This window comes from Gadus macrocephalus, chromosome 13, assembly GCF_031168955.1.
Source record: "Gadus macrocephalus chromosome 13, ASM3116895v1".
Taxonomy (NCBI): Eukaryota; Metazoa; Chordata; class Actinopteri; order Gadiformes; family Gadidae; genus Gadus; species Gadus macrocephalus.
In genome coordinates this window covers 14,646,617-14,668,150 of record NC_082394.1, presented here as the reverse complement: position 1 = coordinate 14,668,150, position 21,534 = coordinate 14,646,617, and the positions used below count along the sequence as shown (strand labels likewise).

At 44.1% G+C, this 21,534-nt stretch overlaps 1 protein-coding gene across 2 annotated transcripts in view; it reads right to left on the bottom strand.

Annotated features, from left to right (window-relative positions):
* Positions 1 to 21,534, bottom strand: part of iffo2b (intermediate filament family orphan 2b) — a 26,602-nt gene extending 5,068 nt beyond the window's left edge. Inside the window, exons 1-5 of one of the 2 annotated variants that reach the window (XM_060068648.1) lie at positions 20,386 to 21,534; positions 7,214 to 7,274; positions 5,586 to 5,681; positions 4,319 to 4,489; positions 1,011 to 1,165 (exon numbers count right to left, since the gene is read on the bottom strand). In XM_060068648.1, the coding sequence (XP_059924631.1) occupies positions 1,011 to 1,165; positions 4,319 to 4,489; positions 5,586 to 5,681; positions 7,214 to 7,274; positions 20,386 to 20,879 (977 nt within the window). In that variant the 5' untranslated portion in view covers positions 20,880 to 21,534. The remainder of the gene's footprint in view (positions 1 to 1,010; positions 1,166 to 4,318; positions 4,490 to 5,585; positions 5,682 to 7,213; positions 7,275 to 20,385) is intronic. The other variant, XM_060068649.1, reaches the window with a different exon arrangement.

The following is a 21,534-nucleotide window of genomic DNA, read 5'->3' as shown; positions in this document are numbered from 1 at the left end:
CAAAAAGTGCTTTACTTCAAAACCCACATTTCAGCCACCCAACAAAGCAAGGAAAAGACATCTGTCTATTGACTTTCTGCTGAGTAAGCATATTTATATAGTGTGCCTGCCGCTATAGAGACACTAGATGGCGGTAAAGGACAGGAACAGTACAATATTCCCCCATTGCATCAACACTGCAGGAGACTGCTAGGCTGATTGAACCGCAGGATGTGGGGTGTGTGTGAAAGAGGGATTTTGTATTTATAGAGCGATGAGGCCATCGTTGATACAGATGTCATGATACAGAAAATGTATCAGTTTTGAGGGCATCACCAAATGAAGAATTTTTGTTTCTAATTGAAGCAAATAGGGATGCAAACAATTAATCGATTATCGATTAATTGTCGATAAGAGATTACTCGATTAAAATAAATTACTTGCAATTAATCGCATTTTTAACCCGTAATTCCCCAACCGTCCACGTGAGGGCGCGCTTGACGCCAGACGTACTTGACGCACACGCGGGAACACAAGCGGGAACACAAGCGAAGCAGGACAAGACAAACGAAAAGCGGGACACTGACACGATGAAGAGGGCAAAACGGAGTGCAGTATGGAGCCACTTTAAGTTGGTTAATGACGACAAAGACGGCAAATGCACAATATGTGGAAGTATTTTAAAGTACCTCAACTAAACGACTTCGTTGAATTACCACCTAAATGTGTCACATTCAGAAGGAAATTCAGCTTCTCAGAAGAATTGCCGCTTATCAATTAATCGATCATCGATCGATAAGATGAAACAACTATCGATTAATGAATTACTCGATAATTTGCATCCCTAAAATAGATCTATTCTATTCTCGATAGGTCTATTAAAGCCCTAAAAACGATAGTACATCCAAACAGTTTGGTTAAAACCAATGAAATGTGCATAGTTCTGTGTGTGTAGGTTTATGCCTTTTCCTGTGTGCGTGCTTGCGTGTGTGCGTGGTTGTGTGTGTGTGTGTGCTTGCGTGCGTGCTTACAGCTGGTTGAGCATGCGTTTCATTTCGTCCGTGATGTTCATAGGGCCAGGGGCCTCTTCCTCGGAGGTGCTGGGGTCGGCATCCATCTCCTCATTCTCCTCATCCGACAACACTCTCTCAACACGCTCTTTTCTCCGGCAGCACGCCATGGCTCCCTGGAAAGACGTAAGCCGGATCATTGGTTTATGTATTATATTTCCAGGTTTGCTTGGAAAGAAATATTTTGAATCTCAAGGGCCGCACAAATAAAGGTAGAATTAAAAAAGTGTTGTTATGTTAGAACTGCACAGGAGGGATGGATGGACCCAGCAGCTGGGCTCATCATACATCACAACCACAGCTTTAAAGTGTCTTGCTAAACTCCCATTATTTGTCCAAAACAGCAGTGATTCAATGCATTGCAGCAAACGGGGCCACACAAAAATAAATCTTATTAGACAATTCCAGAGACACTGTCAGAAAAGTGTGACAGTTATGAGGCCCCAGGGCTGTTGGGCGGTGGATTCATGGTTGGCTGTAGACCAGCGGTGTCAGTGCAATATGATAACCTTGTGCACAGCCAAGTCACGGCATCAGCGCTTTATTGGTCTGTGTTTGCGGGTGTGCGTGTTTGTGTGAGTGCGTGGGTGTGTGTAACTAGCATACATGTAGGTATGGATCTTGGTGTGTGTGTCTGGGTAGATACTAGTATATGTGTAGGTAAAGCAGGGTGTGTGTGTGTGTGGGTTAACCTACTATCTTAAGTGAAAGTATAGTGCGTGCGTGTGTGTGTGTGTGTGTGTGTGTGTGTGTGTGTGTGTGTGTGTGTGTGTGTGTGTGTGTGTGTGTGTTTTTTGTGTGTGTGTTGGCTAGTTAGTAACATTCTCTCTTTTGTTTATCTACCTGCTGAAGCGATCATGGAATACAAATCAGGAATATATGTTTTGGTAAATAAGTACTACTATGAAGAGCTTTCATTTCATAAAACAAAGGCATGTTCACATTCATAGGGCTCATTAAATACGATGTACTTTACTTATCCCAAATGGGACATAGCAGTTGATAATACATGAATATTTACATAATTAAATGAAGAAATATTTTTGATTAATATGTGAGATTAAAGGTGCTGTATATATGATTTAAGAGGTATTATTTGAGTGATATTTGCCCCTGCCCGTTTATGAGCCATTTTACATTTTAGACCACTCCCGGCCAATTTCTGACCAATCAGAAAATGTACCTTACCATCTTTATATACCTTACTCTGTACCGCTCTTTTATGCTTTCTTTAGAACAGCTAATCTACAGCACACTTTTAAAGGAGTTATATGTTACAGCTGTACTGTACTAAATCATAAAATGACCAGGATATTTCATCCAAGATTAAGGAGAGCATAAGTAAAAATACTGGCTTTTCTGACAACAATGCTACAGCCAGTATGTTCTCCTTTGTAATTTCTGTCCGACTGTTTGTTTTTGTTTGGGCCTGTGTGTCATGATTCTCTATTCTCTGAGTTGCCTGATTTAAAAAAAAAACAAAGAATGCTTTAGCCATGGAGGAAATTAAACAAACCGGATTCTACCTGACCGTAAATATCTCACGATTCATTCATCAATCTTGAAGTTTCATTTGAGACATGGAGATAGCTTATAGCCCCGAAGGATTTCAAGATGGATGCCACATGAGCTGGTTTATAATTTGCAAACAATAAATAAATTGCAAACGTATATATTAGCTTATCAACTTACAGTATAGGACTCGTCGTCATTGTAAAAATATAATAATTACGCTTGTCTCCAAATATAATGTTGCGCTCGGCTCGTCTTGCGCTCGTGTTCGTTCAGTATCCTCAACCTGGCAACCGGTGTGTGCTTCGAGTCTGGGGAGGAGGGGGCGGGCGGAGACAACTCTCCAATATTGTGAAAAGGGACTGCAGTACCCATTTTAAACACAAAAATATGTTACATAGTGTACCTTTAAGAAACCGTACAAAATAATATCTTGACACGCAATATGAGTAATGTAAATGTGATCATTGTTCATGACTTCATACAATACAACAATTACATCATTATCTATACAACGGACAGTATATTTAGACAATGAACAGTGTGCCAGGTAAGCCCGCAGGATAACCAGAGACCCGAGCCACCCATATCACGGCCTTTCTCAGCTGCTGCTGTCTGGCAAGTGGAGGGGCACCGACCTGCAGGCTCTGGCACAGCTCTTTCAGCCAGGCTCATAAACAATGGACACTAATAGCCTGCTGCCTGTCTGCAGGTCACACACACGCACACACACACACACACACACACACACACACACACCCACACACACACACACACACACACACACACACACACACACACACACACACACACACACACACACACACACACACACACAGACACAGACACACAGAGACACATGTACACACGCGTACACACAAAAACGTACACACACACTAACATACATACATACATTCAGCTGTAGCTGTGCATATAGTAGTCTCTTGATTCCGGACAATCTAAGATCTCACCGCCTGCCAAATCAAGTTTTTCCTGGCTGAACAGCTGATAATAGACATATCACAGTCCTTTACATATTACAGAAAATGACACCTTACCGGAAACTTTGCTCTCCCCCCCTTCTCCTACGGAGTGAAACACACTGGAGATAAATCGAATCACGTTGAAACGTGGGGGAGCTTTTTCAACATTAAAGAACTTATTTCCCGAGCGACGTTACATTATTTGATTCTGTTTCTTCGGATGTGTGCCAAGTCCACAAGATGGGTGCAATAAAGGTTTTACTTTGTTTCAATATTATTAACCCAGGAGAAGATTTTTGTCTGGGCACAACAGTCTTTCAGAGCAAACACGACTTCTTCGTCACCACCCCAATGTGAAGGCTCCAAAGACTTTTCATTGATTCTGCAAGGCAGGTTTTTATTTTTTAGTTTTTATTGTGTCCAACTAGTTTAAGCAACGAAACCTCTAGTCCTAACCTAACCTAAATGTCCTCTAGTTGAGGGAGGCATTAAGAGACTGACTTGTAAGTCCACGCATACACAAACACAAACATGTATGTGTACATGTATGTGTACAATGAGTATTTCCATTTTACACACACTGCGTTATTCATATACCTTTTATTATTTATCACTGTATTCTATTTGGATTGTTTTAATTATCTTAAACCAAAAAATGTCACTCTCTTAAACCTGTTTGGGCTGTTACAATAAAGAAATCTCGAATCGATTGACGGTTGAGGTCAACACACGATTAGCTCAGTACATAGTAAGCTTGCTACTGTAAACACTCACTCTCTCTGGGAGGGACCTGGCTGGGCTGACGCTGAACATCTTGGACATGTCCTCCGAGTTGCGCTGCTGAGCCACGTCACACAGTTTGGCCGTGATGTCGATGCGTCGGCAGATGTCCATGTCCACATGCATGGCTTTCTCCTGGATCTTGGAGTCCAGGTCGGACATTTGCTGCAATGATTAAAGAAAAAGATTACCACAATCTAAATCAAATGCTGCGGTGAGTCGTTCACCAACAACAAACTTCCTAAAGATCTGTAAGACCAGCTCATTCAACTCACTTGAATGTTAATACAATGAAACAATGTCTAAAAGCATACTATCCTGGTTTTAGACCACACACTTTTAGACTTCTCACCATCTTTTCATTGGAAGGCAAATTGAAAGCCAACCCAAATCTTCTTTCCAGCTGCACACCATGCTTTAAATGATTTGACTTTGGAAAGCAGTCCATCAACACATTTATACAAAGATAGTATGATTGGGAAATGGAGATGTGGTTATATGTTCTGATACACACTGTATGTACTTCAATAGATCATAAGACACCATCAATACACTCCAAACACAGGATGCAGTAGACTAACTAGGACCTGTTGTTAAAAAAAACAGCAACCCTCACGCACATACATTTAACTTACCTTATTCTTTATTCAGAAACCAATATTGTGGGTTACAGAGAAAAGAGATGTATAAAATGTACATTGTACAGATGCAAACAAGAAGACATGCAGGGTGAACAACGACCCCTTCAACCCAAGGTTTTATGTGTCTGTTCTGCACCAACCAGGACCGTATCAGTCTCCCATATATCTATCACTCTATGGCTGTATTTCCCGGAGCAGAACTGCCGCCTAGAATCAATGCAACCCTGTGTAGACCAGGAAGCCCTCTTCAACTACTTCTTATTTATGGTGCTGCTCGCAGCCAGCTATGCAATGAATGTTTGTCTTGGATCTTCCCTGCAATTTGGGGCATGAGAAGGTTCCCCCCCGCTGAGATCCAAAACGAACACAAATGTGGGAGTCTGTTTTGTTTTTGGGCCAGTCCCCGGCTTAATGACAACTCTTTCACTTCTACAAATAACAATCTGTAGAATGTACTCGTGTGTATTTTAAGCATTAGCGTGACGGCGCAACCACGGCTGCGGGCGTGGGTGCATTTTTGTGGGGAGATTTTGTTGGAAAAATCGCTTTCCTATATGAGGAAAGTGTTTATATCGGACTGCCCTCTGTGAGGTCGGGAATGGGTGTGTGTGTAGACTTACGTCGCTCATCAGACTCTTGAAGACCACAAGCTCGGATGTGAGTCTCTCCACCTTCTCGTTCAACTGATCATGGACCTCTGTTGAATCCTGGGCCCTCTGAAAGGAGGTTTGGAGCGGAAGGGGATGTAAGATATCAACATTGAGGTTTCGTGGCCAGCCACAGATTGAGGTAACCACAGCGGTTGACATGGTTTAGGTGAAAGTGCATTGTACATTGGCTCATGAAATCATTATAATACTAACACATAACTAATTAGGGTAGTAATGCATCTCTAATTGGCTGAACCTTTAGAGCCCTTAGGGGTTCACTTCCCCAGATGGCTATGAAAGCCTTGTATGAAGGTATTAAATTATCCTGAAATATTTCATTAATCTTCCTACTCCCATCTGATTATTTTCCCACCTGAATGGTTATAGGGTTCTCGAGCCCACTCTCACACCCAAAACACACACACACACACACACACACACACACACACACACACACACACACACACACACACACACACACACACACACACACACACACACACACACACACACACACACACACACACACACACACACACACACAATCACTATCAGTGCCTAATAAGCTAAACTTGCTTGTGTTGGAAAAGATGGAAGGAACACAAGGCGAACGCCAGCGGAACATATAAAGGAATTTCATTCTAAATTACATAGCCACGGTTTTCTGTAAAAATAACTGGCTAAAGCCCTCTGCTTCTACTCAAAATACCCAATGTGCTGCCAATGTGCTCTAAAAGGCTAGCCCCCGGCCTTTATACCCCCTCCCCCCCCCCCCCCCCCCCAAGGGACGGTGGTTCTTTCCAGAGTGTTTCTGCTGACCCAGAACCTGAAGACAAACACAGATGCCGCCGCGCTGATCGATCAGTACGTAAGCCGGCGGTGGGCGGTGTGGGGGAGGGGTGGTGGATGGATGGTGTGGTGTTAGAGGACGTTTGGATTCAGACTTGACCGGCTGCTACTGTCGCTAGCCCTTGCGTCTTCTTTATGTGGTGTTGGGGCGTCAGAGCCGACCGTGAGTCTATGCCTGACGCCTGTGAAACTAGTTGGCCTTTGCAATCCCCTTTCTCTGTTTGCCACTGACCGCACACACTTAGCTCCTGTGTCTATCTATGGCAACAGGCCTCTCTGTTAATGGCTCTGTAATCCTGTTTTGTCTAATCTGACCCACATCTCTGTGGCCACAATGTCTCCTAGTGCAGATCTGCAGACTCTATGCACGGTCAACAGGGCACTGAATAGTACAGTTTGCACAGAGTGAATGAGCAGGAAAACAGCGATTAATGTTAATTACAGATTACAGTGTACACTATGTACCATACACTAAAATTGTACAGACGGCATATCTAGTAAAGATATACTCTAAATTCCCTGTAAATTGCTTTCGATAAAAGCATCTGTAAAAAGTCTGAATCCTTAATAGAGTGTGTTATTTATAAAGAGGGTGAGAGAGGGACATACGTTATGTTTGTGGTTTTAATTAGTGTCTAGTCGACTATTATCTCTGCAGCGGCTGCTGCTGTGTATAATCTTGTGTGTAAAGACATCCCATACAGGGGATCACAGGAGACACAGGTCCAGATGCTGGGGTCTGTATGTACCTGCTGCATGGAGTCCACTGTGGCGTCCAGCTGCTCCCGTTTGGCCAGCTCCTCCTCCCACCTGCAACACAGAGCACAGGTGTGCTCAGAGAGGAGCAGCAGCAGAAGGCCTTTCCCTGGGGTGGGTTAGAACCAGACACGGTCATGGAGGAACGCTTCTCCCCCGGCTTTGATTCCACGTCATCCTTGACATTGTTGGCTCGCACACACACGCACACACGCCCCAGTCCCACCCTATATTTCCGTTTGTCTAGCCTCCCCCTTTGTGTCACTGTCTTTACTATTCTCAATGGCAATCCAGCCTCCCTTATGGGACAAGAATAGATGTAGGCCTATAGATGCTCTGGGCCATGTAAACGGATAGCCTATACTTTCTATGATGTGAGACATCATAGGATTAAAATGTCAGCAATAGGGTGTGGTTCGGACTGTAGTCATGGTATTCCCTCATATCCTTTATCTCGTTGTTTTGCTCCAAACTTTCTCCTTTCTCCTTATCTTGTCTTTTTTTTCGTGGGTTTCCGGAGGCTGAGGAAGACCGTATATGTGTCGTAATGATACAAGCTCCCATTTGCATAATTAATGCATACCAACTTTGCTCGGTCCAATAAACATTTCTGTGCAATATAAATTTCTGACAGGGAAAACTAAAAATGTTAGCCACCCAACAAGTCCAATCCTTTGTTTTTCCAGCACCTAATGCCCCCGTCATCCCGGCCTGTTTAATGTCAGACAGGCATTCTGTGAAACATAACATGCTTACAGTAGTTACTAAACAAGAATGTGGAATGGGTTGCCTGACCCCACGGCTTCGGTCATATGCTTGTGATTAGCAACACATTTTTTCTTCCCTCTTGGACAGCTCACATCAACCCGTCTGCATAGTTTTACGTTTTTTTTTATTGAGTAGACAGATACCGCAAGTCCTTTTATGGTCAAGGATCTCGATTCCAAAGCCTAACCCCGGATACAATTCAAACCCCATCGAAAATATACATAAACCAAACATATATAACACTTAAAAATAACTAATAACTAGTACCAAACAACCACTAGATATTGACCATTGTGTTGGAAAGGAAAACAAAGTGTCCCAAAAATAACGGCCAAAAGCCTAACAAGGTTATTGAATATAACAACAAGGTCGAATAACCCTTCGGTTTCCAAGGAACACCCGTGATACATCGAGGCTCACAATGGAGAAGGGAACTCATTCATTACCAAGCGGTAACCTGATGAGGTAGAAGCCACCCACGTGACCAATGAAAGCATGTTCATGGCACAGAAACACTAGGGGAGGGGAGGTGGGGAGCTGTGGCCTGTCTTCTTGTTTCAGAGAATCAGAAAGAAGAAAAATCTGTGTTTGTGTCCGTATGTACTTGTGATTGATGCCTGTGGGTGTGTGTGCAGTGGCCCATAACTTCCTTTAGCGATGTGCATACATGCGTCACTGTCGATAAATAAGTGCTCGGTGACATTATGTGACCGCCCCTGAGACCTGAGTACTCTGTGGCAGTGGCGGCGGGGGGGGGGGGGGGGTGAACAATATGTTTACTTCTTCTCACCACACTGCTTACCATGGAGACACAAATGGTGTTGGAAGACTGCTCCAGCGACAGCAGATCCCCTGTGTGTCACCAGGGGAGCCCTCACTCCCCTCCAACAGAGGCCTGTCCCCCCCCCGTTATTCAAGGGGGGCAGGATGAATGTGTGGCTCTCTAATCAACGCCGTGTATCCCCCTTGGCAGGGCCCCGCCGGCCTTCCTCCCACTGTGAGTGAAGCCGTTCCAAACTAACAAACTGCTGCCTCGGCCGCTTCCCGCCAGGTCCGCCCTGGGCCCTCGAGCTTCCCGCTCTAGACGGCTGGCGCCTGGTTGTGAGGTCATCAAAGTGAGCAGCTGCATCACGCTCACCCGCGACCAGCCCCACAGCAGCCTATAAAAAGAGCTCGTCAGGGGGGGTTGGTGAGGCAGAACAGGGGGGTAATCAGATGTGACTGATTGTTTCCCTGATTGGTCACAATTCTATCTACAAACAGGTGAGGGATGATCTGAGAATAGCTCTATGAATAGCGTCTGGGTTGCCCTATAGGGCAGACCTCTTGGATTTGTAAAGAATATGTCCGTACATGTGGAATATGGGATACGTGTATTCATGTATAGTGTCAACAAGGTGGTTTTTGGAAGGAGGCTGTATTTGCTCTTGTATGTTGGCTGCAGAAGCCAACACACACTGTAGTGTGATATGGGCAGATCACAGCACCACGTGAAGCCTCACGGACGTAGACAGTCTACGTGACTAACCCAAGGGTGGATGACACGATAGGGGAGCAGATGTATTCTCATCTCGCCTCTGACCTACACCCCCCCCCCCCCCCCCCCCCATCCCCTCCTACAACCACAGACACACACAGACACAGACACACACACACACACACACACACACGCACACACACCCACACAAACTCAGAAAGTGTCCCTGTACCTTTGGCCAGAGTCCCCTTACAAGGACAAGGACAACAGGAGTCTGTGTCCTCCCTCAGACATCTGTCTGTGGGCAGCGGTGGCACGCTCCCTAGCCCTGTTCATTGTCATCGGGTGTTCATAAAGGATTGTTTCACTTATTTAATAAAAAATAAATCACAAGGATAAGATGCAAAACAATAAATCATCAAGGTCAGATCCGAAAATGGGAGTACACCTAGAATCTTTACATCTGGAATACATTTACTATTATCTGTACAATATGGCAGTTCCAAGAATTGTAGCACCAACAGCGTGCGATGAGCCTGCAGCGGGACAGCAAGGTAGCCGGAGAACCCATTTTCCCATAAACTCATGTCCTGAAGGACAATAGCATTCCAGCAGCCTATGCCAACAACCACTCCCTGCGCTGTATGTCTACGGGATTTTCGTTTGCGCACACAAGTTCTCTAAATGCCTCTTCGGAACCATAATTGCTGCCTGAGGACTCATAACATCAGCATGTTGTACCGTTTATACTTTTGTTTTCATGCTATATTGGTTGGACAGTTTTCATCTGGGCAGGTTGTCAATATAATTATGGCTTATAATAAGCCTACTAATGGAATGTCACAAAAACATACAGTAATTAGGCCAACGTCTATTATTAATTAAGCGATCGGAATTTCCATGCTACTGCCGTTGTGCCAAATGTGTTGAGAGGAACGATTGGCCTTGAGGCCATTGAGCTTCTGTTGTTCCTCCCAGAACACACCGTTTTATGAGGCCGATGTCATGGTCCCGGCGTCCAGACCTGACCCCTCCTGAGTTGCGTCATGCCACACTGATAATTCCCTGAAATGGCTGGGCGGTGTTAGCATAACACATCAAAATTATTATTGCTATTGGAAATTCCTCAGCAACTGGCTCATATGTATAGCAGGCACTCGTTATGCTAAACAATGTATCGCTCGCATCAATCATCAACTCTAGCGACATTGTCAATATCTGCTGCAAAAAACATTATATCCTGGAGAAATTCCCGTCTCTCACACCAACGGCCGTCATCAACACCTTGAGGTGCGCCATTCGATAGCGTCAATAACTGCGATTCATTCCCATGATTCACTGCATTGGGTGACACGCTGGGAAAACACACCCTTTCTGCTCCGTGGCTCATGGAACAGAACAGGAGTTCCTGCAGCCACCCCTGATAACTCATATCTGAGAGGCCCGTTGCACCCACACAGCCCCGGCTCTGGAACGCTTTGGGAATGTCCACATTCCAAATCCTCCCCATCCAATTACACCGGCACCAGGGAGAGCCTCGGCCGTGATTTACCTCCTTCACATGTAGCTTCACCTTGGCCCCTGCCCAGATAGGCGGTCCACCGACTGGACAGATGTGTCAGGCGATACAGCGGTTCAAGGAGGGGGGACCGTGATGTTATTGTGTGTGTGATAGCACTGTCGTAAAGCAGGTTAAATCTTCGCCCGGACATCGATTTCCATGTCATAGACACGGCCCGCCCCCTGTGATTTATAGCCTCCATAGGTTCTTGCCAGACATGTATGGAGTGCTAACGATGCACTGCTAATGATGCAATAGGTATGGGGATGTGGCTGACAGACACGTAAAGCGCAAGCAGGGGGAAGGGGGAGACCCCCTGGGTCTAGCTACGGGGAGGGGCTCGGCTTGTGGTGCTGAATAGACAAAACCCAAGGGTCGAACTGTCAAATAGGTTTTCTTTACTCTGTCTTCGTCTGTCTCGACTGAACCGCCAGTCGCCACCAGCAGCACTCAAACACATCGACACATCTTTATTAGTGCTACATTGTAGACATGGGTTCCTTCCTTCCTGATCACACGGATGAGGATGAATTAATAGTAGTTATGTACAATGCACACTCGTCTGGTGCAATACTCCCCCCCCCCCCCCCCCCCCCCATTCGCTTCCTTTTCCACAAGCAGTGTTGGACTTAAATATAGCTCTCCCAGACGAGACAGAGACCTCCATTGACCTGGACGGAAGACCGCCGCCGCCGTTGCTAAGTGACCAGAGACATTTTCTTTGCCTAGACACAATTTCATAGGCTTTTAATATGATTGAATACAACGAGTGTCTTTCCTCAGCTGCTAGCTTGTGAAATAAAACAGTGGAGGGATAAAGTAGAGCCTCAATGATTCGTTGCTTCATATCTTGTCTTATGTGTCTTAATATTGTGCAGGATTTGTCGTATAACTGTTCTCAGCTCCCTTACAATTGTGAAATCCAAACAATTTTTCAGAACAGCATTAAAACACAGGGCAACGCATGTGGCCAATGTGCATGCCAATGGGTGAAAAGGCAAGTAATCATGCTTCTCCTTCATAGTAGAAACGTGAACCCGAGTCTTCAAATAGACCTCGCTAGCCAAGGTTGAACTTCAGACCATCAAGAGACTGCATATCAATGACCCTGCATATCAATGGCACTGAAAAGGACAAGCAACTGGAAGGTCCCATGTGAAAGCTATGACATGGTACATTTTGTTTTTTTGTCAATATTTCTAAAATATGAAGGTCCTCAGTACCATCACTAAGAAATAGTTGGAAGATGCATGGATACATGTTTGTGTATCTCTGTATTCATGTGTTTGTCGTTGCAGTCGCTGGTTGATGGGCAGGAAATCATCATGCCCATTCATGTCTCTTTTACAAAATAGCTCTAGGCTTCCCAGATTTTGTAAAGGGATCCAGCTTGATGAATCATGTGTTAAAAAGGCAAAATAGAGGACTCATTGTCAATGACGGAAGTCTCAAAACTAGCTGTATTTGTCTTGGGTTTGTGAGGATTGCTCAACACAAAGCAAATCGGTCCACATTTACAACAACGGATTTAAACTCAAAAGGTTGCACTGTGAAGGAAGCAAGTTTATCTACCGGGATGAACTTAAAAAATGTTATGTATTCAACTATGACGTCTGATCCTTGTCTGTATGTTTTTGTGTAGACAAAAGCTTTGAACTGAAGATGTGTTTTGTGTAAGCCCCTCGTAAGATTTCTTACACATATTGGAGGACAGAATAACGTGGATATGCATCATGACAGTTCTAATCCCAACCCCTACATGGCCCCATTTTACAAACACACTGACAACCATGGGCCACAGTGGCACAATATTGGGTGGTAACCTTATTTGCACACTACAAAACCTTATCTGGACTTATTGTTTAATTTGCTCGTAGCAAACAATCTCATTGTTATATCGTACGCTCTTTACCCTGTGGGGGACAGCGATTTGTTTTGCAGTTCTCTGAACCCTAAAACCTGATACAGAAACTTGTTTCCATATCATTCCTTGCGGTTGCTGTCTGTGTTTACTGTCTACTAGGTGTATTCTATGGCAATAATCCCATAAGAACACCTAATTTGCCATTGAAGTTCTTGTTAAACAACTAGACATGCAGAGACATGCCAAAGTTGGCACAGGATAGCACAGCGATCATGTCTTCAACTTAACGATTTGTTCCCTTGACTGTTTTTAACGATGTATTATTTATGCCAAGAGGAATTGCCATTAAGCTTAAAAATGTTCTTCTAATGCCAGTTCACTCACACCTCAATCCTTTAGCTGTTTTGATCAGTTGTTATTGCTGTGAAATAGTAATGCCTCTAAAATGGAGGATGGTAAACCTAAACCTGGCAGATTGTTGATGCAGCAGAGGGTAAGGGAAAGGCCTGTTTGACAGAAAATCTGTTTCCCCTAAGGTGTGCATCTGCTTTCCAGAGCCTGAAAACCGATCCAGCCTATGCTTTAAAGAGTGGCCCGCTGCTATGGTGTATACAATATGATCCCATATGATTCAGGAAACGAAGTGAGGCCACTTCCTTTCCTGAACTCCATGTTTTGGGGACACGATAACAATCTGTTTTTTTGATAACTACACAGTTTTGAAACAAGACGGGACTGAACAAAAAAACGAAACAGAGAAAACAATTATCTTGCTATGAAAGGTCAACAAAGGAGCCTGCGTACAATATGTGCCGAGGTAATGGTGGGTCTTCAAATTGTCTCATTTGACAAATGACAGGGATTTAGGAAGGGCTTTCCCGAACATTACAAAACATTTACGCTACATGTCCGGGCCATGTTTGGGTGCGGTGGGTGTGTTATCATTACTCAGAATGTTCCACTCGAGGGCGGGGTGTGGACGGAGAAAGGATGGGAGAGGTATAATTTATCTGTTGGGCACCGTCTCTTGATGGATATCTTTTGTGCCTGTCTATTGTCATCCTAATAAACACACCTGTGGGATCCTTTGAACTGTTGGCATTCGGTTTGCGACGGTTTTACTTACATAACTATTAGCTATTATCGGCTTGAACAGGAACCGTCACGCTATCTTTTTTTAATTGAAGAGAATACTGTTTCATACGCCTGTCATGGAATAATCACAGTATGCAACGTCAAAACCTATTAAAGGAGATGTTGGGTAATTTATGTTATTTTTTAAAATCGCACGAATGAAAAACTCAAAATCCGGACCAGTGTTCAAACTCTTCAGCAAAAAAACTTTAAAAAACAGCACGATCCTACCTGGTACAGTTATTCTTGAGATCAAATTTAGCAATTCATCTCACTGCATGCATAGACATGTATATATTTATACAAATATATGTATGCAGCTACTAAATGAAAATATACTACTAAATTAAGAAATCTATGATGATAAATAAATAGTAAGCAAAAAGCAATACAATTCTAACTACAATGCGTACTCTGTATTTATGTCTGTCCGTCTGTCTGTCTGTATGTCTGTCCGTTTATTGCTGAGGAGCCAAGGAAGCGCAGTGTCGAGTTGTTTCCGTGGAGCAGTTCTTTAGAAAGCTGCAAGCACCAATACCGGAGGCCAACAAGCACATCCACTAATTATGTAAATAAGATAACATAAAATTGTATATTATCAATCCGAGAAGGGAAATAAGAGAAGCAAGGGAGTCAATAGGCTGTATCAACAATGACATCCTGTCAACCTTATGTCACACTCTGTGATATGTGAAAAATACACACAGCCCGTGGCGGTCAAGGCACTGGGTGTGTCTCAAGTTTACAATAAAGCCTGAGACCACACTTCCATGCGTCTCACGTAAGTAAGGACATTTAGATTCACAATTAGTTCTTTATTCCCCAACAAGGATTCATGGACACTATAAAGATGCTGACACACAGGGTCTTTTGACGATCGGCCAGCGACGGAGACGTGCTGCCCACAGAATAGTATGTCTTATTAAATGTGTGGGCGTGTGTGTGTGCATGTTTTAGTGCATGCGCATTTCTGTCATTGTGGCAATGCAGGTGTATTTAAGTGTGACAACAGAGAACACAGTCAATATATTAAGTATATTCTCATTCCAAAAGTATCCCTCTCGGTTGCCAAAAGGCTTTTACATTACAGCACTTAAACTAATCTGAAAGCAATGCCACAGCATATTGGCCTGTCTTTGGAGACCACCGCAATGGTGTAATCATTCGGTACACGTCCAGGCACATACTCTGCTGTTCCTTGGTAAACCATTAGGTATAAAAAAGGATACGCTCTGATTGTCAGTGAATTGGACTTAACACAACAATCTGCAGCCTTTCTGTGAGGATTCAAAGCACATCTGGATCGAGGCTTTGCCCCAAGGAAGCCCATCCACCTCTCAGCATTCACGGCTTCACCTCTCCCACCTTCGCAGTGCTTAAAGAACAATGACCAAAAACAGGTGCCCTCCTACAGTTTTAAATAAATGGCCTGCGGCCACTGCTGTATTGATGTCCATGAATAACCTAACCCCATACTGTACAGCTCCAGAAATATGGTGCAATCAGCGAGAAGAATATCAGCATAAAAAGAAAAAAACAGACGAGAGAGCACATTATTCTTCATGGGCTCGCCTGGAATCTACCGCCAAGCGAATCGATATGTAAAAGAGGCCTGACACTCCATCTCTCCGTCTTCCACCGTGGCTAGCAAGGCTCCGGCGTTGCCCTCATCATTGATTTTCTGTGTTTTAACGACGTTTTCAAGAAATCAGGTTCCTCACTGTTTGAAACTAGGGTAATTGGGTTTGTACTGATCCTGATGTATGAACACCTTCTTCAAGTGACCTGCAATCAAGGAGCTGACTCATTGGTAATCCCAAGCCTCCTATCTATCAGCAAATAAGACACACGCATCGCATATTATATGTGTGTGTCATTATTTTAAAAATGTTATTCTTTACTTCACAGATAATAAAATCAATATATAATAAATAAAATAAAATACAGAAAATGAAACCAGTTATAGTTCTCTACTTTTTCAGTTCAAGATTAAGATTGAAGCTTTAGGCACGACTATAAAATGGCTCAGTGCAGAATTGCGTTGCACACCCAGTGCTGTGTCACCGTTACAGCAGTGTACCACTGCACACCATGTGAGAGCCTCTGCTCAGGAGCACAGAGGATTCAATGGAGGGGAAGCGGGTTCACTCGCAGCAGCAGCAGCAGGCCTCCCAGGAGCTCCGGCTCAGGGCAGGGGCACCCTGCCAACCCACAGCCCTGGTTAGGTGTGTGGCTGGAGGCTAAGGTTCTAGCTAGGTGACGGCTTAGTGGAAATCCCTCTCCTGAATAGAAAGGCTGGATTAGGCAGCACAGGGCCGGTTGGCCATTGAAGATGAAGAGAAATGTAATGGAATATAAAGGGTTTTATTTGTTTGAAAAAACAACACACACAAAAGATACTTTTGGAGCTAGGCAATAAAAATGCTAAAGGAACTTAGGAGAAAGGCTGAAAGGCATCACGGCACCGCTTCTAGCCTTTTATCTTCTGAACGGGAGAGAACAAGAAGGGAGATCAAAGCCAGGGCACGTCTGTTCAGAATTCTCACTGCATTGATCCACACGCTGATTTGAATGCAGCTAAATTCAGCTGGGCTTGAATAATTCATACAGGAAGGAACGTGCCCAGGAGGCCATGGATCTGTTCATGTTCAAATCTCTCTCTCTCAGCCGCACGGCGATCGGGCGGGACAGTGGCTGAACCCCCCTGGTCCCTGGTGAACTATAGACTATCACAGTGCAGAGGAACCCAAGCCAGGGCAGTGTCTCTCTGGCCCTCCTTCTAATAGGAGTCTCTGATTACAGTGGATGGATGGAGTCCTCGGGTGCAGCTCTCGCGTATACACCACTGCAACAGCAGGCAGTGCAGTGTGTGTGTGCCAGGAAAAGGTGTACACAGTACAGCTTGGTCACTCGATGCATTTGCATAGAAACTATATCAAAATCTATAATATCATAAAGTACTGAGCCTAAGATGGTTCTTCTTTGCATATATTCTTGACCTTAAACGGTTCTTTGCAAAGGGTAGAACCAAATGAATGTATGTAAATAACAAAACAAAACCACCATTAGTGTTACAGTTGCTTAATTACCAAATAAGGGTATCATATGAAAATGAAGCAAATCCTTATCTACTTGTGAAAGGCTTCTTTACCTTAAACGGGTGCTCTTTCCTGAGTGCCGGCTCATGTAAATAGCTAAACAAATCTACTATCAGTCTCACGGTTGGACAAATACCAAATAAGAATGTCACAATCTTTTCATTATCAACTACTTATGAAGGAAATTAGTCAAAGGCTTCCCAATAGGCCTGTCAATAACAGCCGTTATTAAGATATCTTCCATCCAATTATAAATATGATGGTCGTGGAGCAATCCACTGACTGACTGAACTCACTCGTCTTCAAGAGATGCTTCACACACACACACACACACACACACACACACACACACACACACACACACACACACACACACACACACACACACACACACACACACACACACACACACACACACACACACACACACACACACACACACACACACGCACAAGCACACAGACCCACACACACATAGCAGTGCACAATGCTGACTCTCACCACATCCATTTTTCCATAATGCTGAAGTGTTACCTCTTCGTCTAAACAATGGCAGCAGTACGCCTAAACAACTGAACGCCCATACATATTTATATTTAAATGTTTAGGGGTGTGTGGTTGTGTGTGTGTGTGTGTGTGTGTGTGTGTGTGTGTGTGTGTGTGTGTGTGTGTGTGTGTGTGTGTGTGTGTGTGTGTGTGTGTGTATGTGTCTGTGTAACTTTACATTAGCTGGGTCATTGAAAACTTTAGACAGGAATTTATAAATGTAATGAAACCAAAAAGTCGAACAAGAACTAAACATATCCCAGTTCCATTTTACACCGGATTTGTCCTTTAGGTGTTGAGGTTATACATTGATGCCCAGAATTGTGATTTTCAAACAATACTGTTCCATAATCCAAAGGTGTGTTTAATAATTCTGATATTTCAGGCTTATTAACCTGGAAAAAGTTTATTAAAAGTCCATGGTGCATAATGGGCTTTCTTGGTCACTTTATTTTTTTGGTATTTTCAGAATAACTTGTTTTTGACTCAATAATTAAAACTAATTTATGTTTATCTATTTATGTTGAATATCTATTTACCTTTGTTATCCTTAAAGAAGTGACTATTATTTAACAAATCAAAACTAAACTAGTTAGCCACTCACTTCAGAAAACAGTTCATATCGGAAAGTAAATAAAATGTAAACAATGCTAAACATGATCTATAGGGAGGCTTGTCTGAATAACAATGAGACAGGTCCATACATCTCCTGGTGTGTGTCCAAACACCTAGCGCTTTAATAGATCATCACTGGGTGGGTCTCAGTCGCAACACAGGATCCCTTACAAAGCAGTTTGTGTGACAGACACACACACATACGCAGTTTGTATGTGTGTGTGTGTGTGTGTGTGTGTGTGTTTGTGTGCGTGCATGTGTTTTACTGTGTGGGTTGGAGGGGGGGGGGATGGAGAAGGGTGGAGCTCAAGATTATGAATGAATGGCCTGAGACAAAGACTGGCGGAGCAGAGTGAGAGTTAAAGATCCTGGCAGTGAAGACAAGCTGAAACACGTTCTTTTGAGCAATCAGAGGAAAAGGCGAGATGGGAGTAGAGGAATAAAAGGGGGGGGGGGGGTTGTTAGTCTGGCTAAAGTGATGTCATTATTTACCAAATCCATAGGAAGGGGGAGGAGACAATGAATAGATTGGTTACCATGACTACTAGTAACCCTTATAGAAATGAGTAGGTTCAGTCGTCCGGTTCCCTCCAGCCCAGAATCCATGAGGGAAACGTTGGATACACTAGGCAGGGTTCAACGTGGAAACGTTTTGCCAGTAGCCCAATAGCTAGGGCCCTTGCCTTCACTCCAGGTATTATTATCAGCATTCAAACATATAACCAAAGACATATAACCAAAGACTTCAACTATCAACTGTCGAATTCGGGACAGTTAAGAGTTGAACTCTCTTGACATGATTGTTTACACGCTTAAAAAAAATGACCTAATTGTTGTGAGATTGAATATCTACTGTTTTCCGAAAGGATGTATTAACCAGGAATTAATTAACTAGGAATTTATTTTTCTCCAATGAAAGATTAGCAACACAGGGCTGTGTAAAGCACATTAGCCCCAAGGGTTGAGCTTGCTTGGCCTTGGTTCCAGCAGACATTGTTCTCCATTCGTCACAATATAAGAATGTAATAAATTCGAGGATATCTAGCTATTGTGAATGGATGACTTGCCCGGGAATTTGTCTGCAGTGGGAAAGTAGCACAGTTCACATGCATCCTGTGTGTGTGTGTGTGTGGGGGGGGGGGGGGGGGGGGGGGGGGGTGGAGGGGGGAGTCTGAGTCAGACAGCATACATATAAGTGAGAGCTCGGTCATGGCCAGGCGGGATGCCTCTCTGTTTAGCTCATGAGGAAGCACTAGCAGTAACGGCTGCTTGGCCTGGTCCCAACACAACCACACCAGAAGTCGGCCCGGCATTGACGTCAGGTCTGCCGGCCAAGCCTGGAGCAATTCCTTTAAATCAGGCTGAATTATAACAAAGGGTTTCTGAGTAAGATGACTTGAAAGTATGTAAAGTGAACATTACATGAGGATGGTCCAGTGTTTAGGGTGCTGGTGGAGCTATAGCCAGGTTGAATGTTTATGGTCGGATCACCAATGTGGGGGCATCCTTGATGCCTTGCCCTTCCCTGCACGACAATGACTCAATGTCTCTGTGTATTGATGTCCGTTGCTTTGGACAAAAGCCTCACCTAAATGAATAAACACTGACTAAACGCAAATAGCCCTTATAGAGCAAAGGTTGGCAAGAAACGGGCATATACGTTTCTGAGTTCGATGAATAACTTTCACATATGAAGTAGAGTCAATAACCAAAAAAGTTTGAAACAGTAATGTTAAAGTGATGAAAGACACTTCTGTCTCAATTCCCATTTGAAATGAAATGATTGTTAGAAATATTGTCTTAGACAATCCAACGAAATATAAGCAAACCTAAGCACATGCTAAAAAAAAAAGGGGATAGAATGGCAGTGACAGGAATAAAATTCCATCAATCAAAGTGATCCACTATCAACACCATATCTTGAAGTAGGAATAAGAATGTCGATATGGCGAGATGTATCACACCATCTAGGTCTGGGTAAGCCAGGGATACACCCATGTTAATTGAGCATTGCTTTATGGCAACAGTTGACAGTTATATATCACGGTGTATTAGTTGTGGATGAGTAATGTTTATAAAAAATAAAATAAAAGATCACTCACCTTCTCTTATACTCATCTCTCTCCCGTTTCACTTTTGCCAGAACATTATATATAGCTCTTAATTCTGGGGTGATGGTGTCTATTTGCACCCCAACTCCGTCTGGATGGGTCCATGTCACCCCGGGTGAGTGAAGGGTCTCATAACGTCCGCCCTGTCTTCTCACATGCGTGAAACTCCAAATGGTACCGGGCAGTCGAGATTCTGTGGAGGAGTCCGTTTGGACGGCGACATCACGCGTGTAAATGCTGAACCGTGGCCGGTCCAGGGCTTGCTGCAGCTGTGTTTCCAATAGTTTGTTTCGTCTTTCTAATTCGTGGACTTTCGCTAGGAAGCACCGAAAACGCAGATTCAGGGTTTTTAGCACGTGGATATTGGAGCCCAGGTCGTTTCGCAGCGCGCTGGTCGCCGCGCCCGAGCCAGCGGTCCTGCTGCCAGCCTGTCCCGTAGCGAGCATAGCAGCAGGCGAAGCATCGCTGTAATACAATGAGTTCATGTTGGTCAACAAACGCTGACCAAGTCTCCGCTGTGTGTGAAATAAAAAATATTTTCTCTCAAAACCAAGTGCCTAGCCTTTATCCAGTTATCCATGCATATCTTCCACGATCCAGACGCCGGGCGAGTTCCTCCTTATACGCACGCAGGTGCTGGGAAATGACACTGACAGAAAAAGTGAAGGTGAAGTAAGCATTCCGCTCCCTTCTCGATCATCTCTGAGTAGTATAGCCTCATGTATCCCGTATAGGTATAGCAACGAATACAGTGTTGACTTTGGTCCGTCCACTACGTCGGCCGTATCATCTGGTTTGGCAACTGATGTGACGCAGACCGCAATAAGAAACAGCAGTCTCCATCATCGCTGCATTTCCCTCTGCTTTGTCAGGTGCGGGGCTGACGCTGTGTGTGTCCCGAGGAGGAGTCCAGGGAGCGGGCACCTTCCCTTCTCTGTCCAGCGCTATTAGTGGGACTCTAGTCAGTCCATCCCCAGTAGCTTGATGTAAATGTAGACTCTCGGACCGCCAAGACCTGCCTCTTCGTGGCGTGTCTGGATCATGTTGCAAATGCTAAACTAGGCTCTATAACCAACCCACATCTTTTCTGTATCTTTCTATCGCGCCCTCTCCCGGACACTCGCACGCGCACGCGCACAA